At 39.0% G+C, this 21,217-nt stretch overlaps 1 protein-coding gene across 3 annotated transcripts in view; it reads left to right on the top strand.

Annotated features, from left to right (window-relative positions):
• Positions 1-21,217, top strand: part of SPIRE1 (spire type actin nucleation factor 1) — an 82,835-nt gene that overhangs the window by 19,993 nt on the left and 41,625 nt on the right. For all 3 annotated transcript variants that reach the window (XM_088675315.1, XM_035125596.3, XM_035125597.3), the window contains exons 3-4: positions 6,611-6,841; positions 20,425-20,550. In XM_088675315.1, coding sequence (XP_088531441.1) covers positions 6,611-6,841; positions 20,425-20,550 — 357 coding nt within the window. The remainder of the gene's footprint in view (positions 1-6,610; positions 6,842-20,424; positions 20,551-21,217) is intronic.

Below are 21,217 nucleotides of genomic sequence, written 5' to 3' on the forward strand. Positions count from 1 at the left end.
GAATATGTTCAGCAGGTGGATTATTGGACATTACAGTGTTATCTTGATTTCAGTTCAACCTTAGCAGTAACCTATTTTTGTAAAATAGAAATCATGACTTGTCCAACAAAATTGTTAAGAAGGTGAGTGATATATTGATAAAATGATGTGGCCTGATATATAAGGCATTCAGTGAGTTGGTGCATAGAGACAAAACATTTCTCAAGAATAGAAGCAGAGAACAGAAAGCAAGAAAAGCAGCCATTTTGAGGAGTACACACAGTGTTAAATATAATTTCCCCACATTTTGGTCTGCTATGGCATCATTTACAAAGCTTGTACTAGGACCACATTACAGGAACAATAAGTTGGAAGTAGAGCATCTGTTTTATATTCACAAGTTTTAGGCTTAATCCTAGCACTGCCAGTTAACGGATCTCTGGTAGCTAGGTTGAGAAAGACCTCTGTCTGAGAACTAAAAATTGTGAAGTCGTACCACTGGGTTATTCTGCAGTCACTTTTAGACTGCCACAGTGGAAGACTTAGAAAATAATTCAGACAGAAGGATTAGCGAAATGAAAAAAAAGCAAAAACCCAACCTGTTCTGTGTTCTATAATTCAGGAGCTGTAATTATTCATTGATATTTAAAATATCAAAAGAGTTGAGGCCCCAGATGCAGCTTAGTTAATTGACTTGTTTTGACATCCTTTGGTGCTTTCATATTAATTGGTGTTTCTTTTTTAAGAAGTTTTTTTTAAAAATAGTCCTTACTATTTATACAACATTCAATGAAAGCTGCCTCTGTTCTATCTAGTGCCCAGTTCTGCTGGTCTTTATATGACTTTTGTGTGTGTATACTCTGCTTTTTGTGTGTGTTACTCTGCTTAAGGGCTGCTACTTTTTATGATCTCTCATTGTACCATTTTTAAATAAAAAAATGTGTACATTTAATTTTAAATAAAAGGATTAGCTCTTTCTGCTCGCACACCATGAAGGAGATTAAGTAGAGTTGTAAAGTTCACTAGGAAGCTGTGAGGAGAAATTTGGATGCAAGGTATGTTTAAGTCTGCTAGTTAGGTGTAACTGTTCAACAAATACCTGCTGTGCATACCAGAAGCTGTGTGCCTTCTGCTTGGTATTCCCACTTGCTTTCTCATTCCTGTATCACTTCCTCACTTTCCCAAGTAGACAGATCATGGTTTTTAAACTCTTTTGGACTTAAAATTTCTTGTTGTTCAGCAGAACAAGGAGCAAATTTATGTTCTGCCTTACTACTGAATAAGATCTTATCCCATCACTTGTGGATTTTTAGGAGACATTGAAATGGTATATTTGCAAGTACATATCTACCAATCTGCTTTTAAAAACTGTAAAGGTGGTATGTCCTGGAGACAAGATTATGCCAGTTTCCACATTCTTCATTGCCTGATAAAGGATACAGACACACTAGTTTATGAATAATGTGACTTTGTGCATTTGAGTGTAAATAGCACTGGTAGCATCACTACTTTTTTGTGATCCAGTACAGATAGGTTCCTGTGCCTGTCAACAATCTGAATATCCTTGTTTGGTTGTGCCACAGCTTGTTGCATTTTCTCAGCTAATTCATGATATGATTAGTTACAGGTAGGTAGCCGTGTTGGTCTGATGTAGTCGAAACAAAATAAAAAAATTCCTTCCAGCGGCACCTTAAAGATACGGTATGATATAATGACCGATATGTCAGCTCATTGCACTCAGTTTGGACTAACAGTAATACTAGGAATTATAACCACTGCAGACATACCTTAAAAAGGGATACAAGATATGTTTATCTCCCAAAAGATTCGCTTTCTGTAGTAGTTAGTGCTAGCATAGATATATGTTGCACAGACACTGAAAAAATATGTCAATAAACTTTGCACTAGATGAAACACTCTAATTGTCTGACTGCATTATTTTCTATTTGCTAACATTTATGAGAAAATGTAATCTACAGACTTTGTGCCCTGAATATTCTCTGAGGTATAGTTACACAGGTTAACTTTCGTTTGAACTCTTGGCTTAATATTCATCATTAAATAGGTACCATAGTAAGCATTAAACAGGTAATAAACCAAGAAAGTAATGCACTTTAAATATTTTCCTGACTCCTCCTTTCTAATAAAACTTGTTTCTTGGTTTACTGAGGGAGTTCACGTGAGTACTTTCCAAATAGAAGTATTTACAGTCCTACAACTGAAGAGTTTAAACAAAGATTAATTCCTCCTGTGCATACTGTTCTCAAGGATGTTGAAGAAAAGTGATGTGCCAACAAAGAGAATAATGTCTGTGCTACTGGAATTGCTGTTTTGATTATTTTGGCTTTGGAATAAACTAAATGTATTTATTTTATTTTATTTATTTATTTATTTATTTATTAAATTACTACACCACCCTTCATCCAAGGATCACAGGGCAGTTTACAATATAGAAATATGAAAATACATACCATCGTAACAAACAAAAACAATGCTCCCCCCAAACACATAAACAGTTTTAAAAGGCCATAGATTGTTTAATTAGCCCAAGGTATGGGATAAGAAGAATGTTTTTGCCTGGTACCTAACAGTATGTAACAAAGGTGTCAGATGAGCCTCCCCAGGGAGAACATTCCACAAATGGGGAGCCAGTGCAGAAAAGGCCTGTTCTCCTTTTGCCGCCCTCTGGACCTCTCATGGAGGAGACACATGAAAAAGGGCCTCAAATGATGATTGCAGGATCCAGTTCATATGGGGAGAGGTAAATTGTTATCTCAGTGATGCATTAAATAAGTCTTTTAATATAGAATCATAGAGTTGTAGAGTTGAAAGGAACCCCAAAGGTCATCTAGACCAACCCCCTGCATTACAGGAATCTCAGTGCAGTCCCCCATCCAATTTGAAACTGTATCGGCTTGGCTTAGCTTCGCAAATGTGCTAGCAGTTTTTTTGCTGCACCACTGCATAGCAATGTCATGGACATTCGAAATGACATTGTAATCTTATACACATCTACTTCTAAATAGACATACAGTATATAGGATTACATTGTCAATTGGCCCCATTTAATTCAGTGGGACTAACTCTCAAGTAAATGTACATAGGACCACAACCTGAATCTGACTCTTTGGATTGTGTGACTTGTTCCTCTGTAGTGTTTTATCACACACCTGTGAATGCATGAAAACACTCCTAAATGGAAGTTAACTCTGTTATTAAACAACAACGACATGGAACATGGAACAACATGGAAACCTTTTAATATCTGTAGAAATATGAGGGTGGAGGAACTTCTTTTACCATTTATAGAACTACACTGATGGCATACTGAGGAGAGACTTTAGGACATTATTTCTTCCTTTGCTGTGACTTCAGGGGCAGTCATAGGGACATTTCAGTTAGGATGAATCTTCAGGCAGCAGTATCTCATTTGATTTTTCTTAAACTCCTGTCCTATCCATTAACGAAAACATTTTAATCAGTATAGGTTAGAATATTTCACATAGAAATTAACCATGGAGAAAGAATATTTCTTAATTCTGAAGCTACTGTGGAAGCAGAAGATGAGAAATATGAGGTTAGAAAAATGCTAACAGAAAAGTTTCTCTTTCTCTGTTGCAGTTATGCTGTAGGGCTCTTCACTTCTGCAGCATATTTGTGGAAGCAGAAGCAGAACTGTGCCTGTTGACCTCGCCAACACCTGTGTGCTCTCTGGTCCCAACACCAATGCCTGCATATTAAACAGACTATTATAAAAGAGAGATTATTTGCTTATACTCTCATTTCTGATAGTCTGCTGGATGCACAAACATAGTATGTGGGACTGGCCTGCCTGCTACCTCCTTTGACATGTATAACGGATACATGGAGGGCTAGGCAGAAGAATGTTTTGATTGGTTTTAATAAATTGTTTTTGACTGCTTTTGCTGTGGTATAATTTTTCTGCAATTTAGAAAACTTAAGCAGTGTGCACACCATACATTAAGCCCCCCCCCAAAAATCCTAAGAACTGTAGTTTACCCCTCACAGAGCTATAATTCCCAGCACCCTTAACAAACTACAGTTCATTTTATTCCTTTGGGTGTGGTGGTATGTGCTTATATGTATGGCACATACACAGCCTTAGTTTTCAAACAACATAAGAATCAAGTGTAGCAGAACTTGGCAGGTCCTTTAACACGGCAGGGTGAAGAGTACTTGTATTATAGATGATATCCCACTCCTTAGAAACTTACAAAGATATTTGGAGCTAGTTACTCTGACTCTTCTTGACCGCAGACTCATTTGGGCCTCAGACTTATAAAGAGATGACCAGCTCCAAGGAAAAGTCAGATAATTACAAGTGTGGCAGAAAAACAGCCTTTTTAATGTTTATAAGTACAGCTATGCCTTGGAGCTTTGTCACTTTAATTATGAACATGAACAAGCTCAGGAAGAGGGCAAGCACATAGACAATGCCCTATTATATGTAATAAGTGTGGGAGGATGGCATGCGTTATAAACATTAACACGTGTTTCAAAATGACTGAAAAATAAAAATAGTTTTTTAAAGTTCATTTTAGAAATCATATACTGTCTGTGATATGACTGGCAATCACATAAATGCATCAGCTATAGGGTGGCACTGTTTGCACTAGTGGCAAGAAAAATAAGGGCAACCTTTCTGGATAGTGCAAGTGCCAAACCCCAGGGATGCTGACTAGAATGAATGTTTTTAAATTCTGGACCTTGTAGAATTTGTCCTGGTCTGGTGGATGAAATGTCTTTTGTTTTATAGTTGTGTGATTTGTGCTCATGCTGTAGATGGCCATTGGCTATAAACAATAACATTTACTGGAACAGAGTGACAAAAAGTAAAAGTTATCAGGGGAATTAAAACACCAATATTTCTCATATTACTCTTCTAAAAATAATTCATTTGTCCATGACCTTTATTAAACCAAACAGAAAAATGTGCCAACTAGATGTTTCCAGACCAAGCCTGCCATTAAGCAGGTCAGTTGTAGCAAAAGAAGGTGTGGTTTGGGGCACGTCCATCCCTCAGCTGGAAGAATGCAACTGAAGCAGAGAGAGTGAAATATCAGTGCCAGCTGTCCATAAAATAGTGGTTACAGAGGAATCAAGCACAATCTCTCTTCTTGGCTTGAACAGAAGGGCTGCAATGGCAGATGTTCAGCACCTGCAATTATTTTGTTTCAACCTTGAAGCCACTGTAGTTGCTTATCTTGGGCTCAGGATAGGGTCCTAGGAAGCCATGTTCATAGCTGAGATCAAGTTGCTCAGGACTGGAATATGTGGGCTTGTTCACCCCTTCAGCCCATGATGTCATTTCCTATTATGAGAGGAAGACTGGACTTGGAAGATGTTCAACTGAAAGTACATGTCTTCCAAATCCAATTTGTCACAACCCCATCACTTTCAGATCCTAGCTGGAGAACAGAAAGAGCACTGAAGTTCTTCTTTAGGCTACCAATTCCTAAAAGCTTGCTTCTGCAGGCTACTTTCTGCTACCCATGTTTGTTTCCTGACCACCCCATAATCCTGTAGGTTTTTTGGGGCAGTGTGCTTTTGCAAGTGAGTCTGGAATTCTAATAATAATGGTAATAAACTGTGTTTTTAATGTATGCCTCTGGGTGTCCCCACTTGGCTGTAGGGACCCATTCTGGATCTTTCCCCTCTTCCGTTTGGGGTGCACAGGTTCAGGGCTGGCCCAATACATTTTGGCACCTGAGGCAAACCACAAAATGGTGCCCCCCTTCCCACCAGAGTGGAAGGGGTGAGTGAACATCTACATCAGGAACAAGGGGAAGAATAAAGCTCTAGATTGGAATCTGGTGCCTCTGTGGGTTCTGCCACCTGAGGCAGTCACCACACCTTGCCTCATGAGTGGACTGGCCCTGCAGGGGAAATCCCATAGAAAGAGTCGCTGCTGCTGAAATGGCACAAAGGCTGTTACTTCAGTAAAAGTCATACTACGTACATTTTAATATTAAAGTATGCAGCACCCTGTTTGCTGAACATGCAATATAAAAAATGTAACCATTTGTTTTCTGTGAATTATAGTGTACAGTGGTACCTCTGGTTATGAACTTAATTCGTTCCGGAGGTCCGTTCTTATCCTGAAACTGTTCTTAACCTGAGATACCACTTTAGCTAATGGGGACTCCCGCAGCCGCTGTGCTGCCGCCGCACGATTTCTGTTCTCAACCAGAGGTAAAGTTCTTAACCCAAGGTACTACTTCCAGGTTAGCGGAGTCTGTAACTCTAAGTGTTTGTAACCCGAGGTGTTTGTAACCCGAGGTACCACTGTACATCTTATTTCTTATTACCTTAATAAGCTCAGCATTGTTACATTGTCTCAGTGTTCAAGGTGTAAACATTAAATGCATACACTAACATACCTCATTCTTTTCTTGTGGTTTCAAAACAACCATCAGAAGGAGCAGGATTTAGAGAGTTTGAATATTGGCATCTCATTAATAGTGATATTTACATTTTTGTGCTATATTTTATATCTTCCTGTTTAACTGTGATATAGCAGAAAATGTATTTCATGATTGATATTGGAGCAGTTACCAGTAGCAAAATATTAGTACCAATATATCTAAAATGATGTAATCTTTCTTTTCAGGTAATAGAATCATTGGGAATTATTATTTATAAAGCACTGGACTATGGCTTGAAAGAGAATGAAGAGCGAGAGCTAAGCCCTCCCTTGGAACAGCTTATTGATCATATGACCAACACAGTAGAAGCTGATGGGAGCAAAGATGAAGGTTATGAGGCTCTGGATGAAGGAGTAGAAGAAGAAAATGACAAAGGAGACGTTGAAGTTATACAGTCTTATCGCGATGTCATGAAGGTACAGTCTGGTTATCTGGTATTTGTATTTATACTGTTGAGTACAGGCATAGACAAACTCGGCCCTCCAGATGTTTTGAGACTACAATTCCCATCATCCCTAACCACTGTTCCTGTTATCTAGGGATGATGGGAGTTGTAGTCCCAAAACATCTGGAGGGCCGAGTTTGCCTATGCCTGGTTTAGTACCTTTTAACTGCAATGCTAACAGTTGTAGTTCAAACACTGATCACATTATCTCCAACATACATAATGTTTGCTTAACTCTTTCGATTGCAATAGACTTCCATGCGCACCTTAGTACTTCATTGGGTCATAGCTACCTTGCATAAAAAGATTTATTTCTCACATGAAATTTGCTGATAATTCTAGACTTTTGTGGATGTTAAAACTGTATAAGGACACGGTGTAGATTCCTGTGACATGCTATGGTGTTATTATGGATCATCATCAGAGGCCCTTCTTCGTGTGTCTCCTCTATGACTTGAAAACAAGCCTTTCCTGCAGTGGCTCCCCACTTGTGGAGGGAGACTTGCCTGGCACCTTTGTTACATGTTTTTGCCTGGTGCCTGAATTTATGTATGTATTTTTGTGTGCTTTTTAACTGATTGTGCCAGTTTCCTATAGAACAGGAATGAAGTAGGTGGCTTAAAATGCAAAAAGAACATATGAAAGAAGGTTGAGGAACCACTTCTCTCCAACTCGCTGGTGAGAGTTTCTTCCAGTCTCAGAGTGCTTCCAGACTGTCACTATATTCAGGTGTGATTCAGTCACTTAGTGGCAAATTCAGTGCATGCATTTAAAGTTGATTTGGAGAACTTGTACAGCAAACCCAATTCCTTCCAAAATTGGACTTTTTGCCATAAGGGAAAGTGATGGGGAGATGTACTGGAAAATGTGGGGAAGCATTTGCTTGATGCAACATTGTCTAATCTCCCTTCAAACAACTGCTTTGAGATTTTATCTACAGTCAAGCAATATATACCGTAAATTTTATGAAATAATAAATTAGAATGAATGCTCAATAAATAGCCACATTGTCTGATCTCCCCAAACAAACTAGGATGAATGATTCAAGAAACAGGTGGTCTGGAAGTAACCTCCAAGTCCGACAGGAGGGGGAAATAGCTCTGGAAAAGAGGTTCCAGGGAAAAGGGAAAGTGAGGGAAGGTGTTCAGCAACCTCTTCTTATCTGTTCCTTCTGCTCTTTGAATTTCTCCCGGTCTGACTTCTCACTTTTATAGAGCTTTTACTGCAACCCAGTTTTAATTTGTGGGTCTGTTACTAGTGTGTCTTGTTTGAACTTCATTGGCCTTCAGGCATTTTATTTATATTTGTACAGTAGTATATTTGAGTGCCTTGCTATGCTGCACATAAAAATACCATTTGTCCACAGTTTTTTCATACAATGAGATCTGTGTAATTAGTTTTGTGGTATTGTTTTTGCTACACCCTTCATAGGGATAGTAAAGGTAAAGGGACCCCTGACTATTAAGTCCAGTCGTGACTGACTCTGGGATTGTGGCACTCATCTCGCTCTATTGGCCAAGGGAGCCAGTGTACAGCTTCCAGGTTATGTGGCCAGCATGACAAAGCCGTTTCTGGTGAACCAGAGCAGCACACGGAAACACCGTTTATAGGGATAGTGTGCTGCTAAAGCATATTTATATCTGGTTATAGATTATGTACTTGTGACACCCTCTCTTAGGGAGTAGTCCTAAATATGGGGAGCCAGTGTAATTAAGCCACTTTAAGTTAAGTCAGCATAAAGTGCACCAGAAGATCCAAACCAGGCATCCCCAAACTTCGGCCCTCCAGATGTTTTGGCCTACAACTCCCATGATCTCTAGCTAACAGGACCAGTGGTCAGGGATGATGGGAATTGTAGTCCAAAACATCTGGAGGGCCGAAGTTTGGGGATGCCTGATCCAAACTCTATCCAGAAGCCTGGCAAAGGGAAAACAAGCCTTTAAAATAGCATCTGATTTGCACTACTCTTTTTGCTGATGTATGTTCCAGTGGGTTGCCAGGTCACGTAACCAAGCTAAACGGAGTTAGGATCCAGCATAAGTCTTCCCTTGCCTGGTCTTGCCCTTGCTACTCACCTGGAATGCCCATTTTTCAGGGCTTGTGCTGGCATAAGTTCAGCCAGTCTCAGGTCAGTCGGCTTAGCCCCAGCTGGACCACAATGAGAAAGTTATACTGGAGTATCTCTGTCTGAGCCAGGATTGGTTATTTATGCCAGCTTAATATGACAGAGCTGTGAACCTATTGTTAGGATTGCATCCTTACTCATAGCAGATCATTCTCATTTGCTGGTAGAAGTTCCATAAGCTATTTGCTTGCTGATTTGAACCTACTATTCTTCAAATATATGTATTTAAAGGGACAGAGAATGTTATTTTGTCTCTGTTCTGTTTTTTATTCAACAGCTTGTCTAGAGTACCGATGCGATAACTGCAATGCTAATGCTTTTAGGAATTTCACCACTGCATTGATGTAATTTTCTCCCCAACCCACACACCTTCCCGCATTCCACTTTCCTACAATCTCCTAACAGAGAAGTCTGCATATCTGAACCAGATTAACATCTTAATGCATGTATTGTGTGGCAGCAATTGAGTAGCACTTTGCAGCATTGCACTGTAGTAGTATCTAATGGCATTTTTTGAGTTGTGATATTTGTGTCAGTTCTATTTTATTAACAAATTCATTACTGAAGGCATGTACAACAAATTTAGTACCACTGTAAGGAAGATAGTTGGAGGCATGTGGGCTACTTTGCTGCCCTTCCACACATCCATGCCCTTTTCTCTCTTTCTCTTTTTTAGTTCTAGATAGCATCTTTACAGTCGGCCTCAGGAAGGAGTAAAGCCTACTACATATGTATGGGCTATGGAGTGAGCTGGAATAGTGGGGAAGAGAGTTGGCTCTTTAGTTCTGAACTCAGACCAATCTTCTTTACCACCAAAATATGTTGATACTACATATTTTATGTATGACAGATTCAAATGAAGCAAGATACAGAACAGTTGAAGAGGGAGTAGCAGCTTTGTGGATATGATTTTTTCTACTGTATTTATTTAGTGTTGTCAGTTTACCTTCGCTCAGTCAGGCATGGATAATTCCTCTTTTACACCTTCAGTGATGGGGGGAAAGATTAATACATCAATCTGTATGTTCATGTTAACATTTACTTTGCATTAAAGAAATGCATGTGACTATATGTACTTTTCTGACAGGTTCATATGGGTGATTGCTACTGAAACACACCAGTTACCTATACCTTTCCCAGTTGTACAGATAACCATGGATCAGCCCTAGAATTGGGCCTCTGAGGATGGCCTCATGTCTGGGATATATGATGAAGCAAAGAATAACATGAGCATATGCACAACGCCATGTTACTGAGTAACCATAAAAAGCTCCACCTGTAGGTGAAGAGATCTTGGTAACCTTGAGTATCTGCAATTCCTGCATGACAAATTGAGCACGACTCTGCTGGTAGTGTGATGGATTAAGCTCTGACTATCTTATCTGTTTCTGGATATTAGTATACACCCACAGTGTTTGATGTAAAACTTCAGATACTTAAAACCTCAATACAAATTTATTTAATATTATTTATACAGACTTTTAGAACTGAAAGTATTCAGGTCAGCCATAAATTTGAATTATATTTCTAGTCCTGCTAATCTAACTCAAACCTCTTGACACATTGATCTTAAAGCTTTACAGTATTGCAATATAAATCTTCAGTAGTCTGAAGAAGTTGCTGTATATTTATTTAACAATTTCCAGACCCCCTTTCCCTCTGCTAATATTCAAAAGTGCTTTCAGAATCCGTTGCTGACAGAAGCAAATGTTTTATAAAAGTTTGAGTGCATTACTGTTCATTGATGTCAAAAAAGGATTCGTTTCCCATTAAAAATGCATTTCCTAAGCCATTGGGTACTTGGAATATATAACCTTGTCATATCCTAAACACAGTTTCACTTTAATGAACCATAATGGGTACTTTGCATTGTTATGTTAAGAAAACTCCTGAAATTATGCTATGCAATTTTCTTGCTTCATTGTTCAAAGGGGAAATTCTGTGTTCTCTATCAACTGTGTCAAACTGCAGTTTCTGTGAGCCACCATTAGTTTTGGTTGTTAACTGTTAACTTTAAGAGATATGTTTCGTAAAGCAAGGTCAGGTTGAAAGTTAGATGGCTCATAAATTTTAAAAGAGTTCAAGCTCGTAGGTGATATTTTCAATGGAAATGAGTTGAGAGGAAATACTATTCCTTATGGAATTTCTAACTTTATATTAGATTTTATCATTATTTTTAATAACAATGTTTCTCTCTCATGTGTATGTGTAGGGTTATAGCCAATTAAATCATACTCAAAGTAGACCATTGGAATCAATGCACTTAGTTGACTTGCCCATTGATTTTGCTTTGTCTATACCAAATAAGACTTGATTAGCTACCATCCCACAAGCTTGTATTCTGTCCACTTTGTTCAGAACGCAGGGCCAGTACAAAACATTTTGCTGCCTGAGGCGAAGGAGAAAGTGGTGCCCTCCCCCAAGGCACATAAGAAGCCAGTTGGATTGGAAGCTGAATCTTGATGCAATATTGGTGAAAGGACAGTGTCTTGAACTGCGCTTGAGGGCAGCAGATTAGCATAGGGAGTACAGGGCAGGTCATGTGGCACTCATAGCTCTCAGCATCTGCTGCCAGAGGCAGCTGCCTCACTCTGCCTCATTTTAGGGCTGGCCCTGTCAGAACAGTGCAGATTCATGGGTTTTGTTGACTTAGAAGATTATTTCTCAAATCATGTTTCTTATAGTGGGGAATTTTGCAGGTAGCATTTTAGATACATCAGGGAAAGTTGTTTAATAACTACCCAATCATACATGTTAATTTTAAAAAAGAACTTACTACAGCTGCAAATCAAAGAGGCCTGTTCAGTCAGTTTGTGCCACTGCAGCTACAGCAGCTGATTTGGCAAATTTGCTTTTCAAACTGAAATGCAGTGTAGCTCCTTTGGGAGTTTGAGTTGGCAAATTGGATATTCAAGATTACTTTCTCTAGTTTTTTTGTTTGGCAGGACATTAACTAGGAGCTCTGCACTGCTGTCTTGCTGCCAGCATGCTTTTCGTGCAGATACTGACAGAGAAGAAGCAAGTTGCAGCATAAATCCTTGGTTGAAAATATGCACTGAATGTTGGGGTTGTTTGAGGGGAGAAATCTCAGTCAGCCTCTCACTGAGAGAAATTGAGGCCAGGAACTCAATAAAAAGTATTTTAGAAAACTGAGGGCTAAATTAAATTTGGCTGCAACACCTTTTCTGTTTATGTCTCAAACAATATACAGTTGTACCTCAGGTTAAGAACTTAATTCGTTCCGGAGGTCCGTTCTTAACCTGAAACTGTTCTTAACCTGAGGTACCTCTTTAGCTAATGGGGCCTCCCGACGCTGCTGCGCCACCGCTGTGCAATTTCTATTCTCATCCTGAAGCAAAGTTCTTAACCTGAGGTACTATTTCTGGGTTAGTGGAGTCTGTAACCTGAAGCATCTGTAACCCAAGGTACCACTGTATGGAGAACTAAACCACCTCTCCTTCCTGATTTTAAAGTAAGAAGGGATATGCTGCTGAGAGTAATGTAGCTACTGGTAGTACTCAAAAATATTATCAGTAAAGGGAATTGATTGCTATTGCAAAATTATTCTCACATCAGAACATTTGTTTGTGTGTGTTTGTTTGTTTGTTTGTTTATCCCTTCCTCCCAATAGTGCCTAGGGTGGCAATAAAACATCCCAATCTCAAGATTGTTTAAAAACCTAAGAGTCCAACTAGATCGGGTCAAGATGCCATCCAGTCTAGCACTGTTCTCACAGTGGCCCACCTGATGCCTATGGGAGGCCCACAAAAAGGCCCTCAGCAACTGGTATTAAGAGGTATATTGCCTATGACAGCAGAGAGGAAGAACATAACCATCATTGCTACTAGCCCACTGATAGTCCTTATTCTCTGTGAATTTGTCTTATCCCCTTTTAAAGGCATCCAAGTTGGAGGTCATCTTGTGGGAGCAATTTCCTTGTGCACTGTGTGAGGAAATATTTTATTATATCTGTCCTGAATCTTCCAGCATTCAGCTTTCTTGGTTGTGAAGTAGATATGAACACTTCTCTATGATGTATTTGAAAGGCATTGTGATTGGGAACTAATATTTGCAGTTGTCTTTTTATGATGTGCTGATATGTTCCTGTGCAGGGAGATGGCAGCTTTTTAAAATAGTTAAGTTAAGCCTCCACACCACTGTTTTTAATGTAAAAAAATGTGAAAGATGACATCAGATAGACCTCATTGTTTTACCTAGTTTGGCCCTTAGTGACATAGCAGTGTTATAGCCACTTGTCAAAACAAACCTACCGGTAATTGCAAAGCAGAATGAAGTGCCTGTCTTTCAGACAGACAAGTTGTACTGATCAGTTCCAAAGCTGATCTGATCTGTCTGTGAGTTCATCTCATGGTACAAACACCTTTGCTGTCCAGACTTTAACACTAATAAGTACACTGTGGAATGGGTTGCATCTTTCAGTTTCACTATCAGCATGATGGTGTTAAATCCACCCAGGCAAATTGGATAAGACAGCAAATAATCTGAGCTGAGGATCAGCAAGTCAATCTCTTCTTTTCATCCCTGAGCATAGACTTTACTGTCCTTAAAGTTTTAGCTGTGCTGATTAAAGAGCGGCTCTAGAGAAAATCACAGAAATTGGAAAAGTAACACAATTAATAGTCTTCTGATGTTTGCCACTATGACTGACAGAGCGATTAACATTTTATTTGAAATATGTACAGTGGTACCTTAGGTTACAGACGCTTCAGGTTACAGAATCTGCTAACTCAGAAATAGTACCTCGGGTTAAGAACTTTGCTTCAGGATGAGAACAGAAACAGTTTCAGGTTAAGAACAGATCTCCAGAACGAATCAAGTTCTTAAGCCGATGTACCACGGTATATTAATTTTCCTTTTTCAGTAAATAAGGACAAAATACATTATTCAGCTGTTCTTGAATAGCTTGTGCGATGCAAAGTCATAGCTGCTGTATACATTGCAGTAAAAACAGTTAACAAGCAAAGAATGACAAAGCAAACAGAAATTTATAAATCCATCAGTAATACAACAGGAGTCTGGGCAGTGTTATGGAACTTCTCCTTTTCACACTTTGAGTTGGAAAGTCTCCAGAAGCCAGGCATGATGTACAGATAATGTGGGAATAAAATACATTCTTGTGAAAGTAATGGGTGATCATGAAATATTTGCATCTTAAGTAACTGTCTATCACAGAATGGCCAACAATAATTGTCCATGGAAATGTCATCCATGGAAATGTCAACCATCGGCATTTAACATTCCTCTTGTTTCTGGCTTAATTCTTTAGGTATGCCTTAAATTTGCAGCTTCACTGGAAGCATACTATCTGATATGCTTCCACAATTGTTAGTAACCACAGAAAGAAAACTTATCAGAATAAGCTGTTCAGACTTATTTTTCAGAATTTACTTCACCTTTTAGGTATTACATTTGCTGACTGTGTAGTCTGGGGTTTTTTTTATTGGAAACAATAGTTGTGTGTTTTGTAGAAAGGAAATATACACCAGATTATTGTTTTTGAAGCACATTATAGCATTAGTTACCTTTGAATTATGATTTTGAGACTTGAAACTAGCAAGTTCTTGTTCTAGTTCTTGTTCTCAATTCTAGTTCTTGTTGTTCACCACCACCTTCCATCCTGTATTTTGTTGAATGATTCATATTATCTGCATGATAGTTTAAACTTGATTTCTGTTTGTAATGGCATCCTATGCAAACATGATTTTAAATCATTGTGCTGTAGAAGTACATAGAAAACTGTACCTCTTAGCATAGAGTTTGTGTTCTAGTGTTTCTTCCTTTGGTTACAGTAGACAACAGTCCAATTGATTCTGCTCTGAGGTTGGAGATCCAAGTTTTCACTCACATTGTGGAAAATTCCACATATTAGTCTGCCAGTGCAAACCTGTTTTGCTTCTGTTATCCTTATTTCTTAAGTAAATTTGAGAAGAATGGAGCCCTAATGATTCCAGTTAATCTCAGAATCCTTTCAGTATTAAGCTCATCTCTGCTGAGGACACATGCCTTATTGTCTAAAAAATTTAGGGGGAACTAAGCATGACATTAAATGCATTAAATGTGTGCATTTAGTGCACACAATTGGAATGCATAGACCATCCACTGTAAAGGAGAGCTGACCATTATTGGGATTGCACCAGTTGAAGAGGGGAATTTAATCCCTTTTCTCCTTTGCTTTGTGTCCTGAGGGAATATTGTTTCTTGGAAACTGCTCTTTCCTTTGGGAGGAAATCCCCATTTGGTGCTAACAGGAATAATAATTTCAGAAGGAGGATTTTCTTCAGACTGCAGTAAAGGAGGAGGAAAAGACTACATTCTCCTTTGTATGTTGGATGGGCATGCTGGGGGAAAGCAGTTTACAGTGGTCTTGCAATGTAGTCTACTGTTAATATTGCAGGTTGCAGATGAAGTTGAGGCTGCTTTGGATTCACAGTAAAATGTCCTTGTTTTCCAGCAAAAATCACTCTACTAAAATTGCTCTTTCAGACATTCTCCAAGGCCAAATCAAGTACACAATTGCATGCAGAAGCTTCATGCTCCATTGACTTGGATGCAGACTGGCTGCAGTATTAAATGTTCAGAAACCTTTTTTTAAAACAGAAAAAATGGGCATCACATAGAATCATAGAGTTGGAAGTGACCCAATAACACACAAATTACAGCAGTGGCATGCTGATTCGGGGTTTGTTCTTTTAGACCCTAATGCTCACATAACACAAGCATACTGACATTTCCTGGTTTTTGGGTGTAAAAATGTCGTAGGGAGGAATTTTGCTGAATTGGCAAAATGTCATGGAAAACCCGGATGTATGACAACACTAAAATCACTATTTTTGGTTTGTTTTTTTAAAAAAGCTTAGGCTCTTCCTAACAAAAGCCTCAACAACTTTTACTTTTTGAAATATGGCAACCCTAATAAATGCCATTGTGACTTTGCTTATTTTTTAACCTTGAAATCTTTGCCTTTCAGATCAAATCTTAACAATAAACCATATAATTCATTCGTTCATTCATTTCATTTATAATATGTTTCCTGTGAAGCAATTAACAATAAAGCACCCATAAAAAACATCCACAACATAACAGGTAACAGTTTCATAGGGCTGGATCCATACTGCCTGTGAGCAGAAGGGGTCATTACCCATCAGTGGTTTCCTGTAGGACCAATGGTGTGAGGAGGCAAGCTTCATTTATTCTTCCTTGTCCTTGCAGTGCCTCACACTATTCCACTTCCTGGCTTCCTTCCTCCAGCACAAGCAGAACTCAGCTAAATGCAAGTCTGAATCCAGCTCTTAGGACTCATCCACACTTCTTTTCTGCTGCACTTTCTAGGCATAGGTCTGGAATTTCTAGGTCCATGTCTGAGCAGGGTTTTTTTGTGTGTTTTTTTGACCAACCGTTTGTTCTGAGTCAGCAGTAAATAGTGGGCTTTCCTGGAAAAAGCAGCAGTACAAAAAAACCCAACAACCACCACCACTTGGACACAGAAATCCAAGACCTGTGCCCTAGACAGTGTGGGTGAGCCCTTAGTCCCTCTTTTTTTGGGGGGGGGAGGGTTACCTGGGACTTTCCAAACCTTCTCAAACTCAAAGCTTCTCAGTTTAACCCATGCTGTGCTTTTAGTTGTTGTAGTAGATGCTGTATAGGAAATGATTATCAGTATGTTTAGCTGTGCACAGTAATGCAGTCAGAGACTTCAGTGTAAAAAAGGGCCATGTTAGTTCTTTGACCAAGTTAGTAATTAATCTCAGCCACTAACCACAATGTTACTATACATTCCCTACCATAGCAGTTTCTACGCAGCTGTGTCCTTGAGGTAATGCTAGGCTCGGCTTCTTTTGGATCCTCTTAAGAGGGTCCATACACCATCTGCTATCTCCCAGGTGGTTAATCCCTTCCCCCACACAGAGAATGCATTATCCCTGCGAAGTGCTACACTGAGCTACAATCTGAAACAAAATGTCATGTTATTTGATTCCACTGTTCTCCACCTTTTCTCCAGGACTGACTTTGTTTTAGTCACTGTTTAAAGCCATTCAGTCTACAAAGTATATTTAGGGCACTGAGTATCAAGGGAAGTCTGAAGATTTCATGTCATTCCTGGACAACACATTGTTTATAAGTACCAACACAGTATTAATTATGGTTACAATGGAAGCCAATAACCAGATCTCCCCCCCCCCCCGAAGTTTCTTCCGCAAAACTTTGGTATTTTCTTCTAGACCCTATTAATTGAATTGGAGAGAATAAATTAACCCCCAAGACAAAAGGTTTACAAGTAAGGCGTTATCCCATGCATACACAAGTACCGTTGTTCTGGTGTCTTATAAAAAGCAAAATAACAACTTGCATCTGGTCATGCAATTCAAAATCTGTCTTTTGGCTGAGAAAACAATCTAGCAAAGGACAAAACATGTCCTACATACTGAGAAGCATTTTAATGTCTTACATAAGGATATATAAACTGCAGATCTGAATTCTAAAGCAATAGAATATGGCTGCACATTTTGCTTGCTTAACATTATGTAGTAGATTCATTTTATATGCCATTCTAATAATAGCTACCTTGCTCTGAAAATAGGCCTCTCCTCTAGAGTAAATTATTGCATATTTATTTATGAAATTTGTGGGCGTTTTGGAAGTATATTTTTATCCTGCTCTTTATTCGTTACCAAGTATGATTATTACTATACAGTACACTATTGTGTCTAACATGTACTATTTGTTTCTTCCTTGCAAGACTTATTCTTTTTTAATTATATTTAAACTTTTAAAAATAGAAAAGAAAATGTCAGCTCAATTTTATTTTTATTTTAAAATACTCATATACTTCTTTTCTAGTTTAAAATGTAAAGAGTTATGCAAAAATGATCATTTTAAAATGTTTTTCATGTTGAATTTTAAATTGCTGTAACCCCTCTTGGGACCTTATGGTGAAGGGTGGTAAAAAATCAAAAAATAGAAGAATGACAATAATTCAGACTCTGCATGTATACTATAACTAGTTCCCACAAGGTACCTGTATATTTTCCCTTGTGGGGCAAAACACAGCTTTGTAGGGTAGCCAATTTAGACTGGGGGACACACAAACACCACCCTGTGCCATTGCCCCAATTTATGCTTGTGGCTTTTTAAAATTCATTACTATTAATTGATTAATCTTCTATTCAAGCATCTTAAAGTGATGCACAATAACGAAACCACCAAAAAGTAGATGTACTGTATTTAAAAAACAAAACAATATAAAATCAATGCCCGTGGCAAAGTTTCCTTCATCCAGCTGTGAAGAACAAAAGTGTCTTCAGTTGTTTCCAGAAAGTGCAGATAGTGGACACCTGTCATATCTCGACAAGAATGCTGCTCCTTAGGTGGGAAACTACACCAAAAGTCCTGCTCCAAGTCACTGTGGAGCGGGCTTCTGGTGTTTTTGGAATTTCCAGCAGAAGCTCTCCCACATACTACAGTGACCTGCTGGGTATATAAGGGATAAAGCAGTTTCTCTCATATATATATATATATATATATATATATATATATATATATATATATACTGTATTTAATTATAGGAGAGCAGTGATGGTTCTCCTGTCTACCGTAGTTTGGCCCTAAGGCTGTCTAACAACATTTCTGGAGACCAGGTTATTCTCCTCCACTGCATTGCTGCCTTCTCTCACACAGAGGAAGCACAGGAGCTGTTTCAAGCAGTGCTTTTGAGAAGCGCTTTAATTACTGCTCATCAGCTAATGAGTGGGGATTAAATCCTGCTGCTTGGAACAGGGCATGCAGCCAATTCAGGATTAAACCCTTGGATAAAGTTGCCTTGTGGGCCAAATTGGACCTCCTGGCAGGCCAAGATTGGCCTGGAGCAGGAGGTTCCCCACCCCGATGTAGAAGAAGAGAAATGACTTAGGGAAGCGACAGCTGCCTGATTTTCTTATCACAAATGCCTGTGTGTCTGAAAGCATGGTACTGTATTAGTATCAGAGAGGAAAGGCAAGGACCAGTAAATAGATTTTAACCGTGTGAATAAAAATACACAACATGGAGGGTGTATGGCATGTTTCCATCTCCCAGGGTTGAAGTGAGGGGCTCACATAAGGCCTTTACTTTGCCTCTGAAATTGAGATTTGGTGAATGTGTTTTACCTTTCACTTCTACAGCAAATGCATGACGTTATTCAGGCTATATTTTTGCTGCTTAATCAGAGAATTGTCATTAGTTGGGCTTTTTGGTCCCATGGGAAAGAATTTTTTTCACTCTCTAGAGAAAAGAGAACAGTAATACAGCTCTTTTCACATGATGATTAGAAGTGGAAGCAAGCATGTATCTTTTGAACTCTGATCCCAGACAGACTGAGTTGTTGTGGTGCAGATTTCAAGGCTTTATCTGAAAATGCTTATTTAGAAGCCAAGTGAGCTCTGAGAAGTCAGTCAGTTGTGAATATTTTGTTGTAATTTGGTTTCACTCTTGATGAAGTACATTCAAATGGAGCCAGAAGTTTTGTTTGATCTTTCCTGATAGTTGTGATTTCTGTTAGCACCAGGCTGGCTGGGAGAGTTGTGCTCCCTACTCAAATGAGAATGAACCCAGAGAGAGAAGCTGGCAAGACTCCCCTGTTTACATAATGTGACCTCTGAATGTAGATGGAAATGCTCTAATCTTCTTAGTGATCTAAGCAAAAACTGAACACCGCAGCCCAGTTTCTAGGCATCCCAGAAGCTGTTTGAAAATAAAAACTTCCCATAGAAATTTAGTTAAGCAGCACTTCCACTTCTGTTTTTTGCTCCTGTTGTACTGTATTCAGCTTATGTACAGACCGTATCACATTCCAGTCTTATTCCATGTCTACCAAGTGATAGAATAATCAAATTACATGATAAGCATGCATTGTAGGTAGTACAAATGGTATGTGGGTGCGTGCATGCACACATTTGTATACAGTATTTGATAATATTTTAAGTGCAGGCATTTTAGGTTCTCTTTCTAAATGGCTCAGGACCACAATATCTCAAGGACCACACATGAACCAACCTGGACCCTGCAATCATAATCTTTGTGTGCCCATTCCACCAGAGCCCCAGAGGTCAGCAGCAAAAGAACAAGCCTTTTCTGTGGTGGTTCCCTATTTATGGAATGCTCTCCCCAGGGAGGGTTGCCTGGCTCCTTCATTATGTATCTTCAGACGCCCAGCAAAAATGTTTCTCTGTAACTATGCCTTTGGCTGATTGAACATTCTATAGCCCTTAAATGTGTTTGTAAGAAGGGCATTATTGGTTTGTTTTTGTTTTTTGCTTTATATATTTTGTGATCTTTGTGATCTTTAGATGAAGGGCAGAATACAAATGTAACTATAATAATAATAGAGCAAGAACAATGATGCTTATATCACTAAAACATTTGTTTCCCCCTAGCTCTGTGCTGCTCATCTACCAACTCGATCAGATGCACCAAATCACTATCAAGCAGTGTGCCGGGCACTATTTGCAGAAACAATGGAGCTGTACACATTCTTGGCCAGAATTAAAAGTGCAAGAGAGGTAAGCATGGTAAAAGTCATGAGTGTTTGCTTTACTCATTTTTTAGACTTGTTTTGTTCTTCTGTACACTAATATGTACACACAGTGTGTCAAAAAGGTAATTTTTGCCAGAATAGGCTGGAGGCCATTCTGTTGTAATGATGATGCTTCCCACTGGACTTGATAGGTAGGATTTTTAGAGCTTTTCCTTGTCCTCTTCCAGACCTACTCTGCCTATGGCTTTTACTCTCTCTGGAAATATTCCTATATTCAAACCTTTCTAGTGATATGAAATGTTCCCATAGTGATATGTAAATGGTTTTCCTTATTTTTGTCTGCTCTCCTCTTCCATGCTCTGCTGTGTGTGTATATTGGACTCTTTGGGTTCCTCAATGTATTTTCTCTTCCTGGATTCTCACCCTTCATTTGTGTGCCCCAGTCAGGGCAGTTTGTGTGTGGTTTTGCCCTTCCTTTTCCTCTGTCTCCTCCTGGGAGGCGGGGGGGGGGCAACTGGAGCTGGTTTCCCAGTGGCTCATTCAAACTGGTCCTATTTCTTTTTGTTATTCCTCTTCAACAATATTTCTGTTCTTCAGTTTCAACAGATTTATCCTCTTGTCTATTTCGTTTCATTTCATACTCTTACAGTTTCAACTTTGCTCAGTATCTGGGTACTGCACATAAGAAACTC

The sequence above is a fragment of the Zootoca vivipara genome, chromosome 8 (genome assembly GCF_965207765.1).
Source record: "Zootoca vivipara chromosome 8, rZooViv2.hap1.1, whole genome shotgun sequence".
In the NCBI taxonomy this organism is placed as follows: domain Eukaryota; kingdom Metazoa; phylum Chordata; class Lepidosauria; order Squamata; family Lacertidae; genus Zootoca; species Zootoca vivipara.